Here is a 22,231-nt window from a genome sequence, read left to right as displayed (position 1 = left end):
CTAAGCTGCTGCCCTGTATTTAAATATCCTCCTGCACTCTGCCCAACCTGCAGCATCTGAACCAAGGCCGAAAACCAAACCTGACTTCCTGCTTCATTTTTATTATAAATATCACCACATGCAGAAGAAATACATGAGTTAGCCACCTGGAATAGCACTTTACTATTAAGTTACTTATCCATCAGGAGCACCTACAGGCCACAGGCAGGAGTGGAGTCCCATTTGCACTAGACTGTGTACAAACACACAGGAAGTCTCTGTCCCTTGCCCCAAAGTGCTTGCACTAGAATTTAGGATTTAAAACAAAATGCAAAAACTGACTAACACTAGAAACTAACCCAAAGGGGTAGGAATGGGACAAAAACACACAACTATAACACAAGCACAGAGCTGCTCTACAGAAACACAACTGGATGGTGAATTAACATAAATAGCAGCAATCCCATTGCTCTGCACTGGTTCACTGCCAGGGCCCTATGTAGATTTCCTGACCCAGATCAACCACATGCACCAATAGGAATATATGGTATATATGCAGTCTCCTGAAGTACAGTGCAAGATACAACTCCCCTTCATCTTTGCAGGGATAGTTGCTAACATGCTACTGGCAAGTGGCTTTTTCCAGTTCTGAGAATGGAAAAAGCATGTTATGTTATCTGACAATTATGGGCTGACATTTTTTTAGCTGAGGGTTTTAAACATTTGAAATCAGCATCAGGAATACATCAAAATGAACACTTGTTTGAAGAGCACTAGTCTGAATGAGACAGAAAAAAAAATCCTAGCTCCTTGATACTCCAAGTATCCAAGAGAGTAGGAAGACTGCATTTAAGAGATAGTAATTGCATTTTAGTTCTCCTGGAAGAATGGGAATAATTCATCAAATAAAAGCTAGCAGACGCTCTTCAAAGAGCAACAGCACAAACAATACAGAGATTTCTAACTGTGCTCAAAACCTCCTCTCCCCCCTCTTTTTTTTTTTTTTTTTTTTTTTTTAAAGGAATGGTGGAATCCCACCATGTGGAAGCTGCTACTACTACAACACACATCCTAAAGGAGAGAAACACAGGTAAAAAGGCTTTGTCTTAAACTAGTTGTTCTTACCCTCCTTTCCATAACAAGACTCCCCAGAGGCCCCTCTCCCATCTAGCTGTGATCTACCCATATTAGCAATATGGGTAGGGCAGAGTAGTTGCAACCCCACACTGACAGCTCTCATGATACAGGAAATTTTCTTAAAGCTCCTGGACCCAGGCATTTACCTGAGAATCTCAGCATTCATTTAAAAAGAGTAAGTTTCTAGCTTGATGGTTGTAGAGAAAAGCTTGAAAATGTGACCAGAGTGCACACTAAAGGCTCAGAAACCACGTTAATGAAACAAACATTTATTTAAAAAAAAATAAATCATCTCATTATTTTCAAGCCAACATCATGATTTTTTGAGGCCAGACTCATGATTGTTGAATGTTTGCGGTACCCAGTCCCTGGCACCTGGTTGTGTCTCACAGGTTAAGAACCCCTGCCCTAACTATTGCAGTAGCTCCATTTTTGTCACAATTCTCTGACATTTTAGAAAACAAAAATCTAGTTTAAAATGACATTTGCATTTTAGCTCCAAAACCCCTAGGTCAAACACTTTTGGGAGAGACACAAAAGGCAATCAGTCTAAGAGATAAAAGGGTTACCTCCTTTTTCAAGTAGCTTCATTTGGCTGCACAATCAAACTTTTTTCCTGGCATACAAAATACAGCAGAGATTCTGAAGCTGTGGTCAGTGGAGAGCTGCTAGGTCATATGATGATGAATTCTCATTTCCAGCTGCCAAAAGTGCATCTAAAAACAGCTACAATACATGTAATTGTTTTTGTAATACTGTTTTTTCATCTAAACCATTGATACAGCTACCACAGAGATGTTCTGTGATTGCCAATGGAAAAAGGTGGTGTATAGGGACAATCTGTTCTCAAATGTCATCCACACCATTTAAAAACAACTTCATATAGGCCCATCTTAGATTCAATTAAATATTCATATCTAGCTACTGTCCTTGCCATCTAGGGAGGAAAATATCTACCACAGTGTGATGGGGTGTACACTCCACCCTGGCCCTGCAAGAGCTGAACTGGTCCAAGTGGCCCCAATCAGCCAATTAGGCTGAAATCTGGGAGAATTAAGCATGGGTGGAAAGCTCTAATTAGGGGAAGCTCACCTGTGTGGGAACAGGCAGGGCTTATAGAAAGACAGCAAACTGCAGGGAGGTAAGTCTGCAGTCATTCCTTGGGAGGAAGTGGGTATATAGAGACAAATAGCTCCCTGGGAGGAGGGAACTGAGAAGCTGGCAAATCCAGAGGAGCGGGGAGGGCCAAGATGTAAGGGAGAGGCTCAGGGAAAGGCAGCAAGGCACAGGAGGGAACCTATCTTGGCTACAGTTTAGAGGGTCCCTGAGCCAGAACCCGGACTAGAGGGCAAGCTCCGGTTCCCCTACCAGCCACTGAGGGACTGGCACCTGGGGCAGCAAATGGGTGCACAGCCTGAGACTGCTGGTGAGCAGGGACTTTGATACACATCCCTGGCCCAAGGGCTGAGTCACAAAGAGGACTCTGCAGTTCCTGGAGCGAGAGAGCAGTAAAGTGTAACTACTAGAAGGTACGTCAGCCTGGCAGAGCTAATCCCCAGAACTGCCAGGAGGTGCCATCTTGCAAAGAGTAGTGCACCCATCACACACAGTAACATGCTAGAGAATCAGACTGGCACCTGTAAGTACAAACATTACAACCAAAATATGCTTGCATTCATCTACTGGCCAACTGTAATTATGAGCCAAATTGAGAGATTAGAAGGAATATCTTCTTTGGTGCCGATACAACATAGAGAGTGTTTCCTCTACCAACAGGCAGCCAGATTTACAACCTTTGCACAAGGCTTGATCCTTCTTAGCATCCCTGTCATACTCATTGCCATGGCTTGCATTTTACACCTCACTCCCTCTCGACACAGAGCAGTACAAAGCATTCCGACTAAGACAGCCCCATTAAGGTTCTGGTTAAAACTACATTTGTGAAGTAGGCTGTGTTCCTGAGCTCTCCCCAACACAGTCAGCAGCTAGGATGACCATAGAGGGAACATATTTGGCAGTCAGATGACCCAGATGCTAAGTTCTGAGCCATCTTTCCAACTGCAGTATCTGGGCTTGTGTCCGACACCTCAGCTGTTGACTGTCAAGCTGCTCCCCAGATGTGTGCCAAGCACATATCTCAAAGCTTTGAGGGAAATGCAGTGAATGCTCCTGCTGAGAAAAAGGACAAGGAAGACAAAGGGTTTAAAAGCAAGTAGAGAAGGAAAAACAACAACAAATATTTTGCTCTTCCCTATTCCCCAGTTTTTCACAATGTGCTTTCCTTTACTTTATCAGGAAGAGCGTAAGTAGTTAGCAGGGCCAGGATACCACATTCTCTTTTAATCATCTTGAGGTCAAGGAGCAGAATCCTTAGACAATCTTTAGTGATGAAAGGGGAGGTGCAAACAGGTGTTTCCTTTGTTGAATTTCATTAGTCATCATTTTAAGCTAATTTCCCAAAGGTGCCTTTAAACAAGTTTTTGCCAGAAAATGGTGGAAAAAGTTCTTCCACAATTTTCCATTTACTATTTGCATTTCAAGCTTGATTTGAATCCCATTTCATCATTAAAAGAAATCCTTCCTTTAGGGTTATGATCCCTCATGCATTATCACTGCCCTAATGTGAATCTTAAATTGACTCTGACTACTGCATAATCCTCTCTGGCGAAGGGACATTTGAACTGTAGCACAATGGCTTTTTGTAGCTGTTATCACTTCAGATTTGTTTTATCATAATCTCTTGAACACAAGTTACTTACAACAAGTTTTATGCATTTCTGAGAACAGTAAGCCAAATCAAAAATAAGCTTTTTTTGAAGATGGCTGTTGGTCCATGTTCTCAAACCTGGGTGTCTAAAGTAGCCCCTTAAATCCATATTAAGATGGATCAACAAAGTAGACTGGTTTTCAAAAGTGTATCTTCAATGGGACTTATGCATACTCTATATTTCTGTGCCTTGACATGGATTTGTGGGGCTAACTCTAGGCACTCAGGTTTGAAATGTTGACCTGGTATCTCTTACCTATGTAGCTTTTCTGAAGGACACAGACACCACGCCTCAGAGTAAGCACCTCCAAATGTCCCATTTGTTTTGGAGGGAAAACTTCTCAGGAATAGCAAGCTGAACCTACAAATGCCACTTGCAGATTTTGGATATATATTTTATATACATGTACACACGCATATAAACTGTATCTGTTAGAGCTCTTGAAAAGAAAACATTGCATAAGGGAAAGTTTGTTTTCCCAGAATATCACATTTACTGATGATTGATTATATTTAAGTTTATGATGAAATAGTTCATGCAGGACTTTAAACATCAATCCTTCAAATTAAATAAAAGAAGATGATTTTATGATTAAAGGGAAGACTATCAACTCAAATTTGGCCCCAAATATTGATTTTGTGCTTAAAACAAAAAAGCTTCCACAAAACACATGATTCACAATTCAAACACTGAGAACCTTAAAGTGAAACTGACTTCCTCCATTTCTGTGTCCATGCTGGAAGAATTTCAAAAAGTGAAGACCACCGATCATGAAAAGTTAACTAAAATTTAAAAATTCATTCAGTTTTAACAAGCTAAGTTGTGATCAGTCCCAACAATTTTTGACGACAGTAAGATTTCTTTAATATGTGACATTGCTCCTTTAAGGCACAGGACTGGGAATCAGATGTGGCTGAAATCCTGGTCTCACTGAAGTTAATGATTTATCTTCCTGCCTCTGACACACACACTTCCTGTGTGACCTTGGGCAAGTCACTTAACTGCTCGGTGCCTCAGTTTCTCTATCCAAACAAACAATGAGAGTTTGCAAAGCTCTGCAGGATCTTTGGATGGAAGAACTGTCATCCTATTTCTTCAGATTTATAAAATATAATTATAGGCACCCATCCTATAAAGTATCACAAACTAAATAATAGAAAAGGGCTACCAAAGAAATGAACACCCCAACCCTCCACCCATTTCCTCCACAATAGCCTGAGAAAATGGGGGCTTTGAACCGGGCATGAAATATTAACAAAATTCCCTCGCAAGCCCAAGGAAAAGAAAATTTCAAAACCAAGGACCCATTACAAAGAGTGTCCTGCCTATACATTTATACACATGGGACCTGATCTTAAAGAGCTCAACTACAGCAGCCTGGTACAAGGAGAGTGACACGACAAAAATAAATGTAGTTTTTTAAAAAGTTCCAGTAAAAAAGCTAGCTTATAGGACTCCCCAACATTTATAAAAATGTTTACAAGCTTTTTATTCTAGCTGGTTAAAATAAATCCATGTACTTAAGACTGTAAATTCTTCAGGGCTGGACTATCTGTTATATATTTGCACAGCAGCTAGCACAATGGGGCCCTGATCCATGATTTGAGCCCTTAAGTGCTACCCCAATAGAAATAATTATTACTGTTTTAAACACAATATTAAGCAGCTTTTTTCCTGAGGAGTCAGCCACAAATGACAGTATAAATCATTTCAAGATTAATTTTTAAAAATACAGAACCTATAAAAATAATCTGATTAAGGTACTATTATATTGTAATCCAGCTATTACTATGTTCTATAGATTAGCATAATTTTTTTTTTAAATGTCAAAACAAAACCAGACACTGCATTTCTGCCTCTACATTTGCCAGGATGCAAAGAGACTGCCACCCGGTGGATTAAACCAAGTACACCAATTCAAAGCCAGTGGATTCAATACAGAATTGTTGACAATTTTATTTTCACTAAAATGTGCATGAGTTATTTTGTTAATATAATAAACAGTTCAAATACATGAATGCTGTTTTCATTTTTGTCTGCAAGAAAATGTCTTGTGCCTGAAAGATCAACATCTGCACAAAGGCACCATGTGTGTAAAGCTTTCAGAATTACAAGAAAAATTAATCTACCAAATCGGCCCTCAGCCCAGAAATTGTTAACTGGTGTAAACAATCACTTCAGAGACAGATTACAATCAAAATGCACAGAACCGCCTGTGACATTCTAGGAAAGGCTTGGTCAAGCAGAATTCCTAGTGTAGTAGGAGAAATGCTGCATGGCACATGCTTATATGGATGGCTTGACAACCCCTCATATGCTGGAGTTCATTTGTATTTGTAAAATCCTTCACCCGTCTTCTTACCCATCTTCCTCTCCTCTACCAATTTATTCAGCAGTGGGCTGGGAGCAAACAGGGGATTGTTTGGCTCTAACGAATGCCACCCTGGTAGGAGAAAGGAAGAATAAGTTAGTGGTGATATTTATTATTTGCAAAGAGGACAGTCTCCTAGATGTCAGGGACACTTCAGTACTCTTCCATGAAATATTCCCATGTGGGTCTTGTCATTCTCTCCTATCTAAGTTCTTCCACTTTAATTAATTGGACCAGAGAAAAAGTAAGTGTGACTATAAAGCCTAGGGCTTAGGGCACTCATCTGAGATGCAGATCCCTGTTCAAATCCTTTCTCCTCGTCAGGCAGAGGGGGGCAGGTCTTGAACTGCAGGGCTCCCACATCCTGGGGGAGTTCCCTAACCATTAGACTAAAAATAATGAGAGGTTATCCTCCTCTCCCCCTCCCTCCCTCCAGCTGTTTTTTATGAACTCATCTGAGGGGGCCGACCTAGGAGGTGGAGCACACCACTGAACGTGCCTACTAGATCAAGTCCCCGCATGTGATTTAAATGGCCATCTTCCCTGAGATGTGAATTGCTCAGTGGGAGATTGCCCAAGTCCCTAGAGAGAGGCTGCAGTGTGCATGTCCAGATGCAGAAGCTTAGGTGCTGAGTGAGTTTAGGCACCTATAGGGTTGGGTGGCACCTGAATGGAAGTTTTGGGCATTGCAGTGGGGTCTAAAAGCAGGACTTAGACACCTATGTACCTTAATGGATTACACCCTAAAGTATATTCTACATATTATTGAAGGAGGTTATCCCCAATGTCCCAGCAGCTGGGATATTCTATAGTAATAATAATACTGGAAGAGCAAGGGTGAAAGAAGGATTTTAATTTGTGCAACAGTCAGAAAATGTAACGCTGCTCAGCAGTACTGACTAATAGAAAGTCAAGTGATTTACTGAAAAGCATTTTCTAGAAGTGAGATTTTGTTTCAAGCAGACCTTTTTAAAACACCAGCTGAATACATCTGAGCGGTTTAAACAATTACAGTCAGACAATTTGTCATCAATTGCGCCTCAGCCCCCTATTTCTGACCAAGAAAGCAGGGCCAGTCATTAAATCAGTGTCCAACCATTTATCAACTGTGGTGAGAGGGGGCCTTCCCTTCACCTTGAGACCCACTGCATGCTGGGGAGCAGCTGTCATGAAAGGTATCACTATGGTAACCTCTGCAAGGACACCACTTATACTTGACCCCTCAAAATACATTTGACAGAATAATTCTACAGAAACACAACTACTATGGGCCCTTGTTATTGAGCACAGCAAAGCAGCAAGGGGAGACATTAGGTTAGGGATAATAGGCTGGAATCAAACTCAGTCTGAGATTATAAAAAGTCCCAATTAGTTTGGCTTTAAGTTTTAGTTTTTCCAGATCCATTTGGCTAATCAGCTCAAACATTCATCCCATCTCTGAGGTGCTTCTGCAAGACCATCTGCTTTAGGATCTGACATCTTATAGCTATTGAGAAGCCAAGAGCTTTAGCATTTCATATTTTGTTGTTCACTTACAAATGATGAGACATTCAACTTTTAACACATATAAATGACTTCCCTATTAGCTCTGTAGGGAAATATGGTTTGTCAAACACGTAGGAAAATGGACTGGAGGGAATATATTCCTAAATATCTGTCACTTCCAATTCATCCCTCTTCTCCCTTTCCTCACCCTTTTTCATTAGCTTCTCCACTTTCACTGGGATTATTAACCCGCACTGATACCTCTCTGTTGAAACACACTCTAAATCAGCCAAATAACCATTCCTGGTTTTTCCATCAGTAAATTGGGGATACTACTACTTCCCTACACCTCAGAGAGATGTTTTGAGGATTGAGCTCTTGTTTAAAAAAGGCTTTCAGGATGTTAGCACTTAAGTATAGTGCTCAGCAATAAACATTTTAACACCAGAGGTAGAGTACGAGCAATAATGACAAACGCATGACTTGGAACTCTCTCTCACATTTATTACAGAAGGAAGACTATATAATATTTATATGAAAAATTCATTAGAAGTGGTATGTATATATTTATGCTTCTTGTTTAAGCCTCTACTACCCACAATCTGAAGACTTACACTCCCTGCTCACCCACAAGAGATCGCCTTGACAAAGAGACTAGTTTAAGACGATTCCCAATGATCACTTTTTCCCTCATAGTATCAAGAAAAGTGTCTGTAAATGGAGTACTCTGACCACTCTTCCTAATGTTTCCCAGTTACTTTTCCACACAATCTTTACACTGTTCCACAGTGGAGCTCCCCTTCTCCCAACTTGCTTAACTCTATGGCAAACTTCCAAGTTACCTCTCATAATTACCTCCAGTAAACACAAGCCTGCATTTAGAATGTGCACGTTCTTATCATGCTGTGATTCCTATCACATATTTTTGCTCAATCTTTATAGCTTTCCCTCTTATGCTGCTATGAACTGCCACACTCTCCAGTCATTCTGGCACTCAAAAGCAGCCAACTTGTTTTTATACAGTGTGCAATCCATTTTCCTAATTGTTTGATTAGAGTTGCAGAAACCACATTTATTTTAAAGAGGTGGGTTTCTCTCTCCAAAATAACTGTTGTAAATCACTTAGTAGAGCTCCTCCAATCAAAACAAAAACAGCGTAGGCAAAAGGGTTTCTTATTTCGCTTCATGTATACACATACACCATTCTCCAAGGAAATGTAATTCAGTTTTACAAATTAAAGCCAGAGAAGTTTGGAAGGGATTTTACAGTGAGTTTATGGGTGTTCTTTGGAGCACATCATCTCTCCTCACATTCTTTAAGAGGAAGAGTTCAACAGTTCAGCCTCATTTCATGCTTCTCTCACCCCTACAACACACTGTGGCCTGGTCTCGGTTTGAAAAGCACCTATATTCCAGCAGTGGTCTATGTTAGCAAACTGCTCAAAGCCTGAGCCAGTGCTGCTTTACCAGTGCTGCAACAAGGGGACTAATTTTTCTAGTGCAGACACACACAAAGGGACCCTCAGAACAACCAGAGTCACTGGGCATGAACGTCTCCCATGTTGTAAACACATGCCTTTGAAAACGATGGCATGTTATTATTGATGGTGATTGACCATTCATTAACAGGCAAAGTCACTTACATTCAATTTAAACTGAGGAAAGTCAGACGTAAGTTGACACCTCCAATTATAATTTAGCTAAGAAAGAAAGAAAGAAAATGTGTATACAGTACCATCTATAATATATTTACTGGTATCCAACCCAACGTAGTCCAGCAGTTCAAATGGACCCATGGGATAGCCAGCCCCCAGCTTCATGGCAACATCAATATCTTCCTTTGATGCATCTCCTAGAGAAAATATTGACATTTGGATACAGAATCTTCTCTGTTCATCAATTTGCCATCAGTTTTAAATAATTAACACAGTGTTATTTCATGCTGGCATAGCTCTTTACAGTAATCTTTGCAGGTCCACTAAAACTGAGCCAGCACACAGTAAATATGTTATGGAAATAAGCGTTGTGTTTGGCATGGTTATCAGCAGAAATATAAAACAGTAAACATTAAGTAGTATCCAGAATAGCGCTAAGTATCCTCACTGGCATACTTTCAAGGACAGATTAAGGACAAATACATGGACCCATAGATCAAAGTTGTGAGAAAAGTCCAGAAGCCAATAAACCGATAGATCCCTGGGGACTCAACTGCTACAAAATGTGGGCCCAGCCAGCAAAGCAGGAGCAGACAGGAAGTGCTAGAAAGAAGAGTACAAAGCTGGGCCTCTCCCACAGTATGTTTGTGGATCTAATTCCCATTTTCCTGACTTCATCCTTAACATATTGCCTATTTCAGTAGAGGCTTTTGTGCTGTATGTGAGGATCATGATACAGAAGACCCCTGATGCAGGGCACACTAACAAGAGAAGAAGAGAAAGCCATTTTAACTAAAGTTAAAGTTGTTTGAAACCTTGCAAACAAGTCACTCTGAAGAAATTTTGGGTTTGATTATTTTTAAGTTTTCATAAAAATATCTTGCTCTGGTATAAGTCTATAGACTTCAGACTTGCAAAAAATACAAAATATATAGAAAGGTCGTTAATCAAATTCCAAAACACCGAGACTTGAGACATTTAATTTATAATGTGAATCTGAAAAATAATTTCATCTGGTTTTAAAAAAAAAAAAAAAAGGAAAGGAAAGGAAAGGAACGGAACATAGAATACAACTCAGCCATATAGAGATTAGATACAGAGAAAGAGGTCAGAGACAGGCTAGCCATTTAAGGGACTTTCCCTTTGACTCCAAGGAACTTTGTGTATCTTTTGATTGACTTCCAGGGACTTTGGTTCAAGCCTGAAGTGATCGAGTTACACAAGTCTCAAAGAGCCCAATTCTGTAAACTTCCACTAAGGTTGATAAGAAATGAGAGTGCGCAGCAGCTTGTAGGATTCAAGCCCCTGGGCTTCATTCTTATTCATAAATCAACGAGAATGCTCTGAATCGTGGAACATGAGCAAGAAGTTTTCAAACTGCCTTTTATTTAAGCAGGACATCTTCAACTGCTGATCCGCTTCTGAAGCAGCTGTTAAGATTCATTTCCCTTTCTGTGGCTGATACATTCTTTTGTGCCCTTTTAAAAAAAAAATCATGTTGAAAAGTTTGGGATCCGCATTTTACTTTTGAAAGATGGTAAGAATTAGCCTGTTTCACTAATGGAAAATAATTTTTTAATGACACTTAATTTCAACGTGATTTAAACTACTGGGCCTAATTTCATCACAGCTGAATGGATGCAACTCATCCATTGAAGTTGATGGAATTATACCTACTTACAATAGCAAAATATTTGGTTCACCTTCTTTGCTATAGTAGACACTTTACCACTTAGGCTACGTCTACACTATGCACCTTTTAGCAACAGCTGTGCTGCTGTTTGTCGCCATGAGAGAGAGCTCTCCCGCTGACAAAAAACTTCCGCCCCCAACAAGTGGCGGTAGCTTTGTTGGCAGGAGAACTCGTTCGGGGTGGGGTGCGTGTGATTTTTTCACACCCCTGAACAACAAAAGTTTTGCTGACAAAAGTGCAGTGTAGACAAAGCTTTAAATGCCTGACCACCTACTGACATTAACTAGTTGCAGGAGAACTCCCTGCCCCCTGGAAACAATAGAGACAGAATACAATTAGAAGGACAACAGTACAAAAAAAGCTGTCCCCCAATTTATAGTCAGAGCTACCTAAATACAGGCATTCCATGCAAGCCAGACTACTTTACTGGGGTTTCTTGGTTTTTCAATAAAAAGAGCGCAATATGAACTTTCCTATGCTAATCCTCATAATAAGGCACCAATTTAAATAATTACTTGCAACGTTTCATTAGAGGAATAAAGCCTATGCAAAAGCTGAAATCTTTACCCACTGACTCAAATGTGTTTTGTGCCTGAATACTTTGCATGCCAAAGGACTTTAATGATTGACCCCATAAAATTAAAGTTTCAATGATTATTATTGTCAAGAAATATCCTAGATTCCCTGCCAAGGTTAGTAGAGTAATGTTCTTTTTCTAACCTGACTCAAGTCACTACCATGAGGATCAACACAAGAGGAACAGATATGATACAAGTTTAACATGTTCCAACAGAGAATATCAATGTGAACGTCAGGTCTTCAGGCTTTAACGTAACTTCAATCAACCCCCTAAATTCATTAAATAATTAAAGTTCATTAATAAATTTTAAACAAGTGTAGAATCCTTGTATTCTTCAACCAAAAAGACCAACCAGAACAAAGCTGAAATCAAAATAACATTTTTGCACAGGCAAAGGGGAGTTGATTTTATTATAAAATCCTTGAGAATTTTTTCTATAAATTTAAAAATCTATCGTCTCCCTATGTGTATAAAATGACATCTATCATTTAACAAAGCCATCTCCTTAACACATTAGAACACTCACATAATGTATTCCAAATTGTGATATTTTACTAAGAGAAAAGCTGTCCTTCTCCACCCCCGCTCCTTTGCCTTTCAAGTCACTGTAATTTGCTCTATTCTCCCTTCGAGATGTAATTAGATACATTTGTTGATGGATAAACAAGTAGCACAAGTTTAAATTTCTCCTGGAGATCAAACCATCACTTCCATAAGCTATAAAGGAGATTTTTTAATATTTAAAATGTACTAGCTGGAATCCTGGTAATGGAATGCTTTCATCTGTAAGAAAATGCTACTTTCAAAAACAAAACTTTTAAGACTTTCTTAATAGCATGCAGTGATGAACAGAGTGCCTGAAATTAGAACAACTGCACTAAGGTCTGGTCTACACTACTGAGGTTAGGTTGACGCAAGGCAGCTTATGTCGACCTAACTATGGAAGTGTCTACATTTAAATTTTGCTCCTGCTGACATAACTGCCCCGCTACACTGACTTAACTCCACCTCCATGAGTAGCACAGAGTCAAGTTCGATGTACTTAGGTCAACGCAGTGTCAGTGTAGACACTGCATTGTTTACATTGACTGTTACTGGCCTTCAGGAACTGTCCCGCAATGCCCCAAACTGACAGTGCAATTGACACAAGTGCTTCTGGTGAGGATGCACGCTGCTGATACAAGGAGAAAAGTGTAGATAGGCACAATGTAATTACTGCGGATGCTATATGACAGTGTAAGTTAGGTCAACTTAATTTTTAGTGTAGACATGGCGTCTGTAACTTGCCCTTTATCCACTCACATTACTAGCTTGTTTGTTTGTTTTTTTTAAATGGTTTAGGTTTTTAAGATTAACTGGGTTTGGTTATGGGAGTCAGGATTCCTTCCCTTCCAAATCCTAATGCAAAAGAGACTACCACTAAAACAGGAGCTCCCAAAGCAACTAGGGCTAGTGGGAGAGAAGCAGGAGGTTACTGGGAGGCAATGGGACTGAGGTTCTGTCTACACTATTGAGTCTATGTCAGTCAGCATAACACCCTAGTATACACGCAGCCTACAGCGACCAGAGTTTTTCTGTTGGTGTGGGAACAGCAGCTGCACCTACACTGGGAATTTTGTTGGCATAGCTATGTCAGTCAGGGGGTTGGTTTTTTCAAATCCTTGACCACTGTAGCTATGCAGATATAACTTTCAAGTGCAGAAAGCCCGAGGTTCCTATGTGCCCAAGACACGTTTGAAAATAGGTATTAGGGCTTGTCTAGAAGAGGAGTTATTCCACAATGCTATTCCGGATTAACTTCAGGTGCTGACTCTCTTATTCCAGAAATAAAAGCATCCATACACTGAGTTAATCTGGAATAGTTAATCCACTTTAAATCCATATCCTACTTTATCCTGGATTAGTTTTCATGTGTAAATATGCTCTTAAGATACTAAAACAGGTTCAAAAACTTCACCCGTTTTAACCCAAGAACAGGTGTTCTAACCAAGCCAACTCTCCCTATCATCTCCAAACGTCAAGCATTTCTCAGCTATTGGAAAATTCAAAGCAGCAATTTATAAATACTGATTCAGCATCCAGGGATTGCTCAGCATCTCAAAATTCAGATGAGAAATTCTTTTAATTAATCTATAGGCTGACATTTGACATGATCACAACTTTTTATCTTCTGACTGATTCCTAAAAATCAAAGATTTATAACAATGCCAACACTTATCTGAAGAGATTAATATCTAGCAGAGTAATGTCAACATCTCACAAAGTAAATACCACTGGTAAATACCTCTCTCATAAAGCCGGACTGCTTCCATCAGGTATGGCACCAGGAGACGATTTACAACAAATCCTGGGGTATCCTGTAAAAAAAACCCACAGAGATTCTAAATAAACCCTCTATACTGATACTATAGCCAAATGCTGTATTACAAGTTCAACAAGGAAGTTGCTTATTAGCTCACCAAGTTTCAGTTCACTCTAGACTACCAGTCTTTTGCCTGATTTACCTGTTCACTACTTTTGTTTAACAGAAATGAATCTCATAACTAAGAGCTATTATGTGATCAAATATGGCTGAGGAACATAAAAGTGCCTCATCCCCATTCTTAATTCATCTTAAAAGACTCAATGTTGCCTCTTACAAAGCTACTTGGAAAATACTAGCTAGTCAGAAAAATTCTGCTGATACTGGTTTTTTTGGTGATCAAATCTAGGGAGAGGAGTTCTTCCCTTTCGTATGTGAATTTATTAACAAACACATTCATGGTTTAAGAGCTTATCTACTCCTGCTGTTTATTCATCATTGTAAATCAAACTTCTGTGACATCATAATCACTTCAACAGCAACCAGTGTCAATTTGGCAAACAGAAAGTGATGAACTGGGTTGAGAATTATGCAGCAGGGGCAGCTTGACTCCCAAAAAACCAAGATCTTGTTTTAATGTAAGCTTCTATAGTAATCAAAAATGTAAAGGGAAATTAGAAATAGAACATATGAAAGAGTACTGTAAACACCAGTATTATTTAATAAACTATCATGTTAGGATAATAATAAATAATAGTACAAAATACCACACCTCACACTCTTATACAGCAAGTATATACTCCAAGTGCTTCACAATGTTAGGCAACATTATAATCCCCATTTTACAAATGGGAAAATTAACACACAGAATGGCGAAGGAACTTGTCCAAGGTTTCACTTCCATAGTGCTTTTTCCTCATGGAACTCAAACTACTTTTCAAACAGTAACTGATGAGAAGGGAAAGAGTTATTTACACTTTACAATTTGGGAAACTGAAGTAAAGAGATTTAAAAAAAACCTGCCAAAGACTACAAAGCAATGCAATGGTACAACTGAAAACAGAACCCAGGATGCCAACAACTCCTTGACAATAATTCCTCCTTTGTATGGGTCAGATGCTTCCATGAAAGGTGAGGAGCCATCGCGCTGCCTCCCCCTCCCCACAACTCCAGTCCCCAGAAGCCATCTATAAGGCGAATAACCAAAAAGCAGTGAAGATTAATACTGCTCTGACCTGCACTGAGAGAGAATAATGTGCATACACTACCCATAGTGGGGGATCCAAAAGCAACACAGCACATGAACTGGTTGTGGTGCCTCAGGTGTTTGGAGGGCAAGGGGACCAAGATTCTTCACTGTAGTTAGGGTCTGAATGGACTGGAGCAGTTAACTGTGATCCCTGACCTGCACTAGGTTTGCCAGAACTATCCCATGCTCTTCCCACGCAACAGCCAGACCCACTCCATTCACACAATGATATAGCAGATTGGGATCTCTCTTTCTTTCAAGGACTTTTAGCAAGCAAGTTCTCTCCTGAAGGGATTTGCATAGGAATGGATAATCTGTGCCAGAAGCAAAGTAGAAAATTTTCATTGTGTTCATGCAATTACACACCACATTAAAATGAATAGTTTTTTTTTAAAATGAGCAGACCTGAAGCCCCCGAGCATTGTGCATCTCCCCTCACAATCTAGACCTACTTGCCTTGCAAGATATTGGATTCTTTCCTAATGCTTTGGTGAATTCCATGAGCGACTCAAAAGTCTTTTGGCTGGTCATTGGTGTCTTGATGACCTAGCAGGGAACCAACATGTGTTAATAAGCAACCAGAAGCCTTTTCTCTCCCCACCCTGATAATTGTGCCAAAAATTAAACCATGATTCAGAATGTTCTCTGAATATTCCACAAAATACCTATATTACAAAGAACAGTCACACTAACCAAAATTAATATACATGTAACAATGAAACAGTGAAACCTATTTTAAAGCACTCCAAACTATCCTCCACATTCTGAAATTGTTACTCTAAGACATTTAAAACATACACCAGGTTCAAAGCAATGGAGTTCATCTTTTTAGAATTCTACTGCAAAGGCTCCTGCGTGGATAGTATAAAAACTTCAAAAGCCATATGGTCTCTAATGCCCAGGGAAACACATTGGCGACATTCTAGAGAATCATGTTTACACACAGTTCTTGATAGAAAGGGTGTAAGATGGCTTCCTTGGCCAATATAAACAGGTGGACAGACACAGACACTGTATTATATCAACACATGAAGTGTAAAGAAAGCAGTTTTTAATTTCTACTTTTCGAACTGTGTAAAGGCCTCTTATAAGCTTAAGAGTAGGAAAGACCCAAGTTATTTTCTTAGCAATTTTGTTCTTACCCTTTGGCAAACTTGGATTTTTCTAAAGAGTTTAACAGAGTTTGAACTTAACAAGGTATCTGTTTACTTATTTATTAGTGCCCCAGAACGAGAAATGATGCCAATACAGCTCTGGAAATAACATTTGTTAGTTAACCTGGACTCTCTATGCAGTCACGCAGAATCAACTATGCTACATAAGCAGTGACAGATAGACTATATCATCACAAGATTTTAGGTGGAATTTGGTCTCCTAAGCACCAAAATGACTACTGATGATATCAACACAAAAACACAGCGAGCATGGAATAAAAGCAGCAGGATTTGTTTCTCAGCAGTAAAATGGTAGTGTGCTTCTTTTGAAATTAGATCTAAGCATCTGGAAGACATTCACACAAGACTGTACATCAGTTTCAAGGAAGCTCAAATTTATTTTACTTCTAGGAATTTTGAAGCCTAAATACTAGTCTCTCAAATTGTCAAAGGAAAAATCTCTAAAAACGCTCTTCTTCTTTTCTGAAAAGGAGTCATAGAGTTTAAGGCCAGAAGGGATCACCAGATCATCTAGTCTAACCTCCTGTACATCACAGGCCACCAACACCACCCAGCACCCACATACTAACTCCATTTACCAAAATTAGATCAAGTATTATGGACTAGACTATTGTGCGCCACAGACAGATAATAGGAGGGATTGAGGGACACCAAAGCCAGAGACCCCTGCAATGGCAGGGAAATGATTAAGTGAGATATATCCAGATAATCCTGGCAAGTGACCCCCACACACATGCTGCAGAAGAAGATGAAACCCCTACATGGTCACTGCCAATTTGACCTGGGGGGAAATTCCTTCCTGACCCCACATATGGCAATCTGTTAAACCCTGAGAATGCAAATAAGAACCAGCCAGGTAAGAGAGTATGTGTCTGTGAAAGGTGTCCCCTTAGATTCAATGAGAATTTCTGCATGGACTAAATAAGTGGCCTTTAGACATTTGTGACAGATTTGACCCCAGCATCACAACAGTGTAGTTCTAGTTAGCCATTTGGCACTGGCATGTCCGTTGATCCCTAAAGCAAGTGCTTAAGTGTCACAGGGTCAAAATGCATGTCCCACTGAAAAAAAAAAAATCTATATAAAATTTAAATACGCTAGAACATTTCAAATCGATACTGAAGCCTGCTGCAGTGGCATGGGTATGTTCTCTCCAGATGTATAATCAAAAGCATCACTCATCCTGCAATTCTGTTCTGAATCTCTTTCCTTCTCGAAGATGTTTGCTTTCTTCCCGACCTCCACTTTTAGGTAATGCAATGCAAATGGATTTCACCTGTTCTGACCTCAGCCCTTTCTCATTCGAAACAAAGAAACTGAGTGCCATTCAGTCATCATAGAGGGTCTTTCATCCAAGACACATAGGTTCATCTTCTCTAAACAGACATGAAAGATCCCATGGCACTTTTGGAAAGATAAGATCAGACCTATTTTATATTAAGACCTGTCTATTGTGACAGGGTCCGGCCAGACAGCTACAGGAGAGTAATAGAAGGCAGATATATTAGCCCCAGGTTAAGTAGGTCCCTCTTCCCTGGGTAAGGTAACAGGGAAGGTTCCAGATCAATCAGGAAACTTCTGGAGACAATTACGACAGACAGGCTGATTAGAACACCTGCAGCCAATCAAGAAGCTGCTAGAATCAATTAAGGCAGGCTAATCAGGGCACCTGGGTTTAAAAAGGAGCTCACTTCAGTTAGCAATGCGCATGTAAGGAGCTGGGAGCAAGAGGCGCTAGGAGATGAGAGTGAGAACGCGTACTGTTGGAGGACTGAGGAGTACAAGCATTTTCAGACATCAGGAGGAAGGTCCTATGGTGAGGATAAAGAAGGTGTTGGGAGGAGGCCATGGGGAAGTAGCCCAGAGAGTTGTAGCTGTCGCACAGCTGTTCCAGGAAGCACTCTAGACAGCTGCATTCCACAGAGCCCTGGGCTGGAACCCGAAGTAGAGGGCAGGCCCGGGTTCCCCCCAAATCTCCCAACTCCTGGTCAGCACAGGAGGAGTTGACCTGGACTGTGGGTTCATGAAAATGGCCAAACTGAGGGCTGCCGTGAAGCTCCAAGGCGAGCAAAATTGCCAATAAGTGCAAGACCCACCAAGGTAGAGGAGGAACTTTGTCACACTATACACAAATATGCCCAGGATTAATATAAAGGGTCACTTGCTGGACCTTGAAGTCTTTAAACCATGATTTGAGGACTTCAATAGCTCAGACATAGGTTAGGGGTTTGTTACAGGAGTGGGTGGGTGAGATTCTATGGCCCGCATTGTGCAGGTAGTCAGACTAGATGATCATAATGGCCCCTTCTGACCTTAGAATCATAGAGTTTATGATTAAAGTGTGATTTTAAACAGATTTAGTTAAGCCAGTTCAAAAGGCCAGGTGGATATTTTTATTTCAATTTAAAAAAAGCTTATTCCAGTTCAACTTAAGTTGGGAACATGTTTAAGTTAAACTGAAACAAGCCGCTGTTAACCAAAGTGTTCACACTGGGGTTTGCACATGTAAGTAAACTAGTTTAATTAAATTGGTGCAAAACTATGGGTTGACAAGATCTATGTCAAGCATTTAATAGCAAAACTATTAATCTAAAATACTCTATATATGCAATATGAATAAGTTAATATTACTATAGGAATCTGAACTTGTATTTCTTTACATAAATGTTTAATGTCAACTGGAATTAGGCACCAAATTGAGATTTCATAAAAATAAGCTTCATGAGACCTTGGGTAACTAAAATGTTTCTACATATTGGTTACCACTTATTCAATATTCAGAGAGAGAACATTCCACCTGCAAAAAACCCCAACATACCTGTCCAATTTTTATGAATGTTAACATTTGTAGCCATGCCTGGTTTGTTAAATGTGTAATCAGAGTTTTCATTCAATTCAGTAAAATCACTGTAGATGACGTGCCATGGGTAGTGTAAAGATGCTCACTATGTAATATGGTAACCTCCTGGTAGAGAGGTCTGATGACTGTGTTACTGTAGAATGACTCTAAACAAAAGCTCATTATTGTAATAATAAAACACACATTTCTACGGTTTTTCTTTATTTCCATCTGAAACACCTATTCTACCTAGGGAACACAGGTCGGCAGCATTTGCCAATCCAAACATTATGATGCTGCAGGACAGCCTGAAATTGAAAGAGCCTCTAGACAAAAGGAAAAAACTAATAAGTCTCTTTCAATTTTTAACATTGGTTTCAACCCTACAAAGAGATCCCAGGCAGATATTTATGCCTACATAAAGTCCCAATGCCAACATCCTTTGCCGAATCAGGCTAGTGACAACTATAGCTGATTGGGAATTTTAAAACAAAACTTTTTTCATTGGAAAATGCCGATTCTTCAAACCAAAATGTTTGTGGAACCATTTCAGTCTGACAGACTTCTGCCAGTGCACTCCAAGAGTCCTGATGGAAACTTGCTGGCTACATGCCTGGTGTTCTACCAGCTCCCCTGGGCGCTGCTGGGGAGCCTGGGCTTCCAGAGCCTGCAGCTCTGGGGCAGCTGTGCCATACAGATTGCCTCTGTCACAGACCCCAGGGCTTCCAGACCCCCTGCTGTGGAGCCAGGAGCATGACAGTCTCAGCTTGAACCAGGGCTCTCAGGACTTTTAAGATTCCCTATTCCATGGCATGGGACTCCCCAGGCAGCCCTCAGAGTCCCTTGGAGCCAGGAGCTAGTTTCATTTGGAAAAAGTTGAATGGAAATATCTTGAGTTTTCCAAAATGAAATTTGTTTAGAATTTCTTTTCCGTGGGAAAATATTTTCTCATTGTCGTTGATCCTGAGTTTTGATCCGCTCCAGTGATGATACGTCTCTACTGTTTCACAGTCCTGTAAATACCACTTTGTAAGTTGGCCTGAAAATTAGTCCTCAGTATTCACTACTGAGGTGGAAAATTTCAGCTTGCAAAGATCTGCCATATGATTAATGCATCTAAAGAGAGAGACTCAAGTATTTTTTACAGCAGAAAATGTGTATCAATTGCCATTTTCAGAACACAACAGATGGAAAGATTTTGTTCAAACTTTCCTGAAATATCATTTATTTTAGGACTGAGAACGCATGGAAGATTTCATCCAGAAAATTATTACAAAAAAATAAGCCTAAAAAACTAGGAAGTTATAACAGAAGGCACAACATAGGTGAATATTTTTTACTGAGAAAACTATAGAATTATTCATATATTGGGGGGGGAGAGAGAAAGAAGCACAGCACTTTAGGGCGTGAGGAGGAGGAAATCTTGCTTCGTAGCAGAGATGGGCCCAAAGTTCACTTTCAGACATACTCAGAAGTTCATATGCGTTTGTCTCTGCAGTTTTTGGTTTGACCTATTTCAAAGATAGATCCAGCTGTGAAATTCATGCCCCCCCCCCCAAGTCTGGGGGAATTATGGTAAGTGCTTCAGATCTGGGGTTCTGGCTCACCCCCATTCCCACTGCATAGGCATCAGATGTTAGAAAAAATTATTATGTTTGTCATTTTTTGGTGAGGGGGATGAATTGGGCAAGGATTATAGTAATGTTGTTATGATGGGACCGACTTCATGTGCTCCTGTACACTTCCACAGGGGATGCATTTATTATTCTACTCTAAGTAGCAAGATGAATACATATTTTATGATCTATTAAAACGACAGACACCAGGCACATGTGCCTTTTAGATGAATGGTCAAGTAGCTTTAAAATAATTCTATTTTTCGTACCTTAATACAACTGAGAAATAAAGATCCAAACCTGGTATTAAAAACAAATTATTTCAAAATCTCCACACACTTCACCTGAAACATATCAGAAGCATAAAAATACATATTGTTTCAAAGATGCTAAGGATTAGATTAGGATGTTCTGAAACATTCACAATAAAGGAGCTAATGACTCAGGGGACTGGTAACAGGACGTGGGGTCTTTCACCTCTTTTAACATCAGTTCATATCCAGCCTGGGCTCATAGGAACCCAAATTCCTCTGCCTGTTGCCTGATGACTTAAAACACAAAGTTCTTATCAGATAGTTGTCCATGTGACTGAAATCATCATCAGAACTGACGCTCTTATTGGCAGTGTGAGCGGAGAGGCCAGAAGCTGACTGGGCATGGAGATGGATCAACCAGAGATTCTTAGGAGCCAGAGATGAAAAAGTCCTGTTGGACTATTCAGTCCATCTCCCTCTCGTGGAATGGAGGTCATTTAATCTTCTTATCTCTAACGGTAGCTCCTCCCGGTCACGAGGGCTACACGCTGGGATACATCCTATTACGTTAATGAACTCTCAGTGAAGTACAAGTATATTGCCATGCTATAATATTTATTATCAGAATACTATCAGACACTTACCTCCACAAGCTTCATCATAGGCACTGGGTTAAAGAAATGGAGGCCACCAAAGCGATCCTGCCTAGTGGTGGAGTTGGCTATGTCTGTTATTTGCAAAGACGAAGTGTTGCTCGCAAATATTGTGTTTCTGTGGGGAAAGGAAGTGAGGATTGTGTAAAAATGACAAGAAGTGGCTTTGTCAACAAGAAGGTCTGTGTTCTAAAGATCAACAGATTTGCTATGGGCATTCAGTGGCTAATCATGACTGTCTTTTTTTTTTCCAGCTGGCCTATTGTAGGCCAACTGTTCTTAAAATACCCCATCATACATAGCTGACACTACCCTTCACTGGTCTTTCCATAGCATGCAACTAAAAATAGCACCACAATGACCAACAGTTAAGCTCGTCTCTGAAAGTTGTATGAATTTGTAACTCCAAGAAGAATATATAGGTTACCTCACTGGATCAAGAAAAGAGTTTTTTCCATGAAAAGTAGAAAAGTTT

At 40.0% G+C, this 22,231-nt stretch overlaps 1 protein-coding gene across 1 annotated transcript in view; it reads right to left on the bottom strand.

Annotated features, from left to right (window-relative positions):
- Positions 1-5,822: 5,822 nt before the first annotated feature.
- The window catches only part of HADH (hydroxyacyl-CoA dehydrogenase), a 34,260-nt gene continuing 17,851 nt past the window's right edge, over positions 5,823-22,231 (bottom strand). The window contains exons 4-8 of the mRNA XM_038398551.2: positions 21,748-21,874; positions 15,676-15,765; positions 13,953-14,025; positions 9,476-9,592; positions 5,823-6,327 (exon numbers count right to left, since the gene is read on the bottom strand). Of these exons, the coding sequence (XP_038254479.1) occupies positions 6,209-6,327; positions 9,476-9,592; positions 13,953-14,025; positions 15,676-15,765; positions 21,748-21,874 (526 nt within the window). The 3' untranslated portion in view covers positions 5,823-6,208. The remainder of the gene's footprint in view (positions 6,328-9,475; positions 9,593-13,952; positions 14,026-15,675; positions 15,766-21,747; positions 21,875-22,231) is intronic.

The sequence above is a fragment of the Dermochelys coriacea genome, chromosome 4 (assembly GCF_009764565.3).
Source record: "Dermochelys coriacea isolate rDerCor1 chromosome 4, rDerCor1.pri.v4, whole genome shotgun sequence".
NCBI classification, from domain to species: Eukaryota; Metazoa; Chordata; order Testudines; family Dermochelyidae; genus Dermochelys; species Dermochelys coriacea.
The sequence above is the reverse complement of the archived record's forward strand: the minus strand, read 5'-3'. Positions and strand labels throughout refer to the sequence as shown.